Source organism: Gymnoscopelus microlampas (genome assembly GCF_963454915.1).
Source record: "Gymnoscopelus microlampas genome assembly, chromosome: 9".
Lineage (NCBI taxonomy): Eukaryota > Metazoa > Chordata > Actinopteri > Myctophiformes > Myctophidae > Gymnoscopelus > Gymnoscopelus microlampas.
The window spans coordinates 44539264-44546763 of record NC_139946.1 but is presented as its reverse complement, the minus strand read 5'-3'; the positions used below and the strand labels follow the sequence as shown (position 1 = coordinate 44546763).

Genomic DNA, 7500 nt, shown 5'->3' with positions numbered 1-7500 from the left:
ACACACACACACACACACACACACACACACACACACACACACACACACATAGCGCTGGTCATCCTTGGGGATCTTATTATAGCTACTACCACTATAGTTTCTTTTCCTGACCACTGGGAGAATCCCCACTTTGACCCAGCATGCTTCAGCGGAGCCCTGTTGTTTACGGGAATCAATTTTAAAGGGTGTGTGTGGGCACTTGCGGTGTGGTCAGACAATGTGTGTGTGTGTGTGTGTGTGTGAAGGGGTGTGCGTGGGAGTTAGTGTTTATGTGCGTCAGGTGGGGGTTGTTGGAGTGGTCTGGCGAGCTCTAGCGTTTAATTCAGCTCCTGGAAATTACCTAAAATTGTTTTTGTTCATATTCACCACCACAAGTGGATGAGTGTGTGGTTAACCCATTAAGACCGGGAACGCATCTGTGTGTCATTTTTAGTTTCCTTTGGCTATTCAAACATAGCAGATATACAAGCCCATAGCTTAAATGAGCTTGTAGATCTGCTATTTTTGAAAAATGGTGAAAATTCGTGGCAAAATCTTGGATTATATATATTTTCAAAGATAACATTTGTAAAATATTTAGTTCCAGGAACCCCCAGAAGCAAAGATTTGAGTTACAAATGTCCGGGGAATTTTTTTTTTTTTTTTAATATTTGCACAACTTTTCATGATTTTTCAAAAATAGCAGATCTACAAGCTCATAGCGGCATAGCGCGGCACTCGGTGCCGCGCTATGAGCTTGTATATCTGCTATTTTTGAATAGCCAAAGAAATCTAAATATGACACACAGATGCGTTCCCGGTCTTAAAGAGTTAAGTTAAGTTAGCAGAGCATGGAATGGGGAAGCAGGACGACACACACACCACCACCATGATGATGATAATGTGTTATAACCGTCCTGTCAGCAGCATAGTTTCCTCCTCATGACTTATCTTGCATGGTGCTGTAACACGGCCATGGTTTTCTCTCTGCCCTTCTTGTATATTTACTGTATATGTTTTGTCTGTTTGGCTTCCTCCAATTGTCTGTACCAGTGGTTTTCAACTATTTTCATATCAAGTTCCATTATTTATTCGGCATTTGATGAGATTTAGCCTCTCAGACCCCAAAACATAGAATATTTTTGTTATCGTTGGATACGATTTTGTCCATGCTGTATTGATGTTGGTACCATAGGAGAGATAACAGGCAAACGTGGAGTAAAATAAAAAAGTCTTTAATTAAGTGATGCAGATGTTTAACAATAATTTAACTCTTGAGAGCGTAAAATGAAACCAAATGGACCCGTTTTACGCTCTCAAGAGTTAAAGATATATATAAGGGTCCATTTGGTTACCATACCAACTTTCCATCATTTAGCTGGGAACCACCTGGAACCCCCTCAAGGACCACCTTGAGGGGGTTCAGACCAGTGAGAACCACTGGTTAGTGCAGACCAGTGAGAACCACTGGTCTGCACTATCTATCTATCTATCTATCTATCTGTCTGTCTGTCTGTCTGTCTGTCTGTCTGTCTGTCTGTCTGTCTGTCTGTCTGTCTGTCTGTCTGTCTGTCTTGTAGACATGTATAGACTACAGCAGTGTTTATCAATCTGTGGGTCGGGGATATTGTGAATGGGTCCCCAAATAATTCCCCCCCAAAAATATTTTATCGATAACATAAAGTTAATATTATATATTTGTTTTTAAAATCTATGTAATAAAAAAGGAGAAAAAAATGCACGCAGGCATTCAGCCATGCACTTTTGAGACTTTCACGTGGGCCCTGATCCAGAAAAGGTTGAGAACCACTAGACGAAGGTTGGGTTATCCATAAAACAAAAGCAGATGCTAGAGGACATCTGTGACGCTGCAGTATGACCAGTGGTGAAAAAAGTGTGTGTGTGTGTGTGTGTGTGTGTGTGTGTGTGTGTGTGTGTGTGTGTGTGTGTGTGTGTGTGTGTGTGTGTGTGTGTGTGTACGTGTGTGTGTGTGTGTGTGTGTGTGTGTGTGTGTGTGTGTGTGTGTGTGTGTGTGTGTGTGTGTGTGTGTGTGTGTGTGTGTGTGTGTGTGTGTGTGTGTGTGTGTGTGTGTGTGTGTGTGTGTGTGTGTGTGTGTGTGTGTGTGTGTGTGTGTGTGTGTGTGTGTGTGTGTGTGTGTGTGTGTGTGTGTGTGTGTGTGTGTGTGTGTGTGTGTGTGTGTGTGTGTGTGTGTGTGTGTGTGTGTGTGTGTGTGTGTGTATCTGTTGTCTCTGCATGTGCAGTGCGTCTCACGTCATGTTCGCTGTAATTTCAAAGCTTTTTGTCTGTGTTGGTATCATGTATCATGTATCATGAACTGTATCTTATTGCCACAACAATGAGACCACACCCTCTTGTCTTGTGTTATCGTGGTTATGTAACTCTGCAAGGCTGTTTCCATATAGATTGATTGGGTCAATTCAGGTCTAAATTTTCATTATGATTTGACATTTCTGATGGCTGATTGAGGGGAAAATGGTCCAAGAACGTCATAATATTGTCCCGCAATATGATGACAAGAATTTAAAAGGCGTTTTAAGTTAATTAAATGATCTCATTAGCTGTTATAATCACCTGAGGAACAGTTGGCACAATTAATTGAGTTGACATAGTGATTTACTGGATATAAGACAATTATAGACTTTCTCTATATCTCTCTCCTCCCTAGAGTTGAGGATGATGGCAGAGGGGCGTTTTGCCAGTCTGCCCCGGTCCCTACATGCGCACCATGCCCTGGCAGGTGGCAGTGCCCACCATGGTATGGGCAACCCCTCCCTCGGTACCCCCAGCAGCAGTAACTACTCCTCCAGAGGGCTCCAGGCCAGTCTGGCCTCCTCCATGGACCTCATCAGCTGCAGAAATGGGTGAGTTATAGCGCTCATTTTATAGTAAGTATACTGTTTTGCTGGATGAAAATATATATTTTTTTTTTCAGCACATCCTTCCATTTTCTTTCCAATTTAGTCTTCATTAATTGTCTATGTGAACTGCAGTCCCTGACACGGAGGAGAGGGGAGGTACTGTACACAGGATTCACCACATATGGCAAGCTATTTGGAAGATTATTAGCATTAAATAAAGGCCAACCCCAAGGCATTAGTTGAATGTTTATTAAAAACAAATCTGAATGAATATGGTTGACTTGGAACAGTTATACTGACTCTATAGGCATCCTATATTAAAATTGGCTTAAGGAAGGGCCGTCTGGCCGGCGGACCTCTGATGTCATGTTCATGTCACCATGACTCACCCATAACCATATAAGGAGTTGGATTGGCGGTGCAACGTACTGTAGGTGTGAGGCAAGCCCCCAGAACCCAGTGGTTTCATTGAAGCGGAATGGACATGCTGGCCATTTGAGGTACTGCAGATGGGGCCACTGTCGGCGGTGTGACGGTGGTAGACGGTGCTCGTTCATGAGTCAAGCCCCGACGCGCTCACGAATAAACTCTATGACGCAAAACGCGTCACCTTTGTGACGCGCAGTGGCCCCAAATAGGCCTCGCCCACCACATTTACAACCCGGAAGAAGGGGTGAATTTGCTTCATGCACTGGGTGAGCAACTCAGTGCAAGTGGATGGGAGGGGATATCCGGTGCCCTCTCTATTATTTTTTAACTCTATGGGCTATGTAGCGGCCCGAACCTTAGCTGTGAAGAACGCATAGCGGCGCGAACCTCTAATACTGTAAATTGACGCCATTTATGTGTCTTTGTGTCTTTCTCTTTCTTTCTGTTTTTCCTTCTTCCAGGTCAGGTCAAGGTTCCAGCCTGTCAGACTTGCCGGCTGCGTCCTACCAGCCCGTCTCCATCCATGGGACCTTGCCGCGACGCAGAAGAGGATCGGCCAATGCTAATCCCGCCCCCGCACACTACACCTGGGACCCCAGAGCCAATCAGATGTCTCAGTCGACTGCTCGCCACAACACATCAGTGGCCGCTGGACATGTCCGTCAACCCATGTCCTCTCCACTGGCTCATAATGGCTCGGACAACTTCCAAAATTATAGGTAAACAAACACGCATGCGAAAGCAAAGGCATACACAAACCGAGAAACAGTGGTGGAAAGTAACTAAGTGCATTTACTTAAGTTCTGTACTTAAGTACAATTTTGAGGTATTTGTACTTTACTTGAGTATTTCCAATTTCCAATACTTTTACTTCTACTCCACTACATCTCGGATCCAAATATTGTACTTTTACTCCACTACTTTTATTTGAAAACTTTAGTTACTAGTTACTTTGTAGATTGATTATTATTACAAAACATACTACATTAACCACTTCAACCCTATATACATTTTGACCATTTGAACATAGCAAATCCACAAGCTCTCATGTCACGATGCGACGCATTGTCTGAAAACATCTGAAAACTTGTGAAATGGGACATTCTGCATAATGAGTAATTTCTACGTATGGTACTTTAAGTGCATTTTGATACCAATACTTTTGTACTTTTACTCAAGTAAACGTTTTATTCAGGACTTTTACTTGTAACAGAGTATTTCTACATTGCAGTATTGATAGTTTTACTTAAAAAATGTGAGCACTTTTTCCACCACTGGTAAACAGACATGCGTGCGCAAAGGCACACACAAACCGATAAGTACACGGGTAACAGGCTCATTCAAGTACCCAAGCTAGGAAAGTAAGTGTACTGTATCTCCTTGCAAAGTGTAAATAAAAATCAAGACGTTGGTCATAGCGGTGCGACCGCGACAACAGTAATTAAGTTTTCTCTGTCCGTCTCTCAGACAGATAGAACGGGACACTGTACGAATCTGCAGTAAAGACGGTTGTTCCAACGTGTGTTTACCAACGACACATGTCACATAATGTGAGGTGACACGTTTAACCACTTTAGGCATGGTGTCCCTATTCTGGGCATGTCATCATGGTCGAAAATGTTTAAAAAATATCCCCAAAAAAACGCTCTCACCGGTTTGAGCTTGTAGATCGGCTATTTGTCGTATGAAGAAGTATATAGGGCAGGGGTCTTCAACGTTTTCAGGCCAAGGACCCCCTAGCTGAGAGAAAGATGAAGCAGGGACCCCCTCTATATCGTATAAAATTGTGTTTCAGATTCAACATTTTTAGTTTACGTGGTCTGCTCTTTTTTCCCTCTACACCTATGCCTCTTTGCCCAAAATAGTCGATCTACAAGCTCACAACGCCTCGCAGCGCGAGGCGTTGTGAGCTTGTAGATCTGCTATTTTTGGCCAAAGTTCTCCTCAGAAAAGGGATACTAGGGTTCAAGTGGTTAAGGCAAAATAAAAGATCCTATCACACAAAGATTTGGTGGACCCCCTGTAGTAAATCTGAGGACCCTCTAGGGGTCCCGGACCCCCTGTTGAAGACCCCTGATATAGGGCTTATGTGGTTCACTTTTGTTTGTGTATGAAAGGACAGATGTACACATGGCCAGGTAAACTGTACATTATCCTTTAATATGTACCACCAACATGATGATGAAATCCTTTCTCCTGCCCTCACTGAACTAGCCTGTGAGTCAGTGACAGTGTGTCTGCATGGGTGACATGTAGAAGCTGCTCCGTTTGGACATCTAGAGCGTTTTAGTCTATCATTTCCATGTCACCAGAGACCAGACACACATGTCACATTGTCTGCAAAGGATGTTTGTGTCAGAATTTCTTGCCTAAAATAGAGACGCTGCGGGTGGAAAGGTGTTAATTCTATAGTACTGTGATTCTTTTCAGATCGTCACTGTTTGTGACTACTTTGCTTTTAGTTTACCATGGCGGGAGTTGTTCGCTTATTCTGACTGCTAGAGAGAGAGAGGGATAGAGAGAAAGAGAGAGGAGCGCGCGGGGACGGGGGGGCGGGGGGACGGGGGGGGGACGTGGGGCTATAGGGGTAGTCAGTAAAGGGAACCCTGAGGGGGGGGGTGGCTGGTAGCTCAACTTCAGAGGGAACGCACACACACCTCATCCCTCATCATGTCCCTCATCTGTCCATCTCTCGTCTAGAGTTACAGCAGACTGTATCTGATGTAGCCACAGTTTGTGTGTGTGTGTGTGTGTGTGTGTGTGTGTGTGTGTGTGTGTGTGTGTGTGTGTGTGTGTGTGCGCGCGTGCGCGTGTGTGCGTGCGTGCGTGCGTGCGTGCGTGCGTGCGTGCGTGCGTGCGTGCGTGCGTGCGTGCGTGCGTGCGTGCGTGTGTGTGTGTGTGTGTGCGCGCGTGTGCGTGTGTGTGTGTGTGTGGCCCCCAGCCAGTTGGGTTACCTTTGTAGGTCAGGGTGTGGTATAGCTACAGATCACAGATTACTGTGAAGTCTTTGTGTGCTCCCCCTCTCCTCTCCGGCTCATCTTTCTGCCATCTCTCTTTACCTGTCTCACTGTCCCTCTCTCCCTGTAGACTGGCATAGCGTGCTGAGCTCCATGTAGTCTGGCATAGCGTGCTGACCACCAGGTATAGAATGGCTTACACCAGGGGTCTTTTTTTGTTTACTTGGTCTGCTCTGTTTTCCCTCTACACCTATACCTCTTTGCCCAAAATAGCCGATCTACAAGCTCACAACGCCTCGCAGCGCGAGGCGTTGTGAGCTTGTAGATCGGCTATTTTTGGCTAAAGTTCTCCTCAGAAAAAGGGATGCTAGGGTTCAAGTGGTTAAGGTAAAAAAAGAAAACCATATCACACAAAGATTTGGCGGACTCTGAGGACCCCCCCTAGGGGTCCCGGACCCCCTGTTGAAGACCCCTGGCTCACACACTAACTGGCACAGTGGTGTGACCTTTCAATTTTGGTGAAGGATGGGTGGGCATTAAACCTGCCTCGTTAGCTTTCATACAGCAGTCGCCCCCCCCCCCCCCCCCTTCCTTTTGCCTTTACAAGAGCACCAACGGACATTTATAGATGTCTTGATTGTCTTGATGTCTTGATGTTTTGATTCTGGGCCGCAGCGTGGCGCCCTAGGCTGCAATGCCAACCTGACAGTGAGTCGCGGGTTTGAATCCCGTTCCCGACGACCTGTGCTGCGTGTCACTCCCCATCTCTCTCCTCATTTCTTTCATTTCTATCTATAAAGGCATAAAAGCCCCAAATATATATATTTTTTTCTTCTGAAAAGATCATTTTGATTAATTAAAAGACTTAATTAAAAACAAACAAAATGTCAACCGTCAGGTTTATCTAGGTTTGTATTGACCCATTAGCCAACCAGATACTGAACTACATCCATCAGCCTGTCGGCTGACCTGTGACCCTTGACCCCAGATTACATCGGCTCCTGATTGGTCAGTTTGTCTTCCTGACAACCTCAGCGTCTCAGAGCCACTGAGCAGACCACCAAAAGACTGACATGACAGGAGAGAAGGTATAGTGGAGAGAAAGCGTGTGTCCTTTGAAAGAAACAAGACGTATGAGAGAAGATTTGGACAGACTGGGAAACAGAGACAGGAAGTGAGGGACAGAGGAAATCATTATTGAGAGAGCAGCATAAAGCCAATAGAGTGAATAACACAGAGACAAAGAGAGTAGAGAG

At 45.0% G+C, this 7500-nt stretch overlaps 1 protein-coding gene across 1 annotated transcript in view; it reads left to right on the top strand.

Annotated features, from left to right (window-relative positions):
* The window catches only part of bcar3 (BCAR3 adaptor protein, NSP family member), a 75016-nt gene that overhangs the window by 9586 nt on the left and 57930 nt on the right, over positions 1-7500 (top strand). Inside the window, exons 2-3 of the mRNA XM_084065819.1 lie at positions 2666-2861; positions 3749-4006. Of these exons, the coding sequence (XP_083921945.1) occupies positions 2674-2861; positions 3749-4006 (446 nt within the window). The 5' untranslated portion in view covers positions 2666-2673. The remainder of the gene's footprint in view (positions 1-2665; positions 2862-3748; positions 4007-7500) is intronic.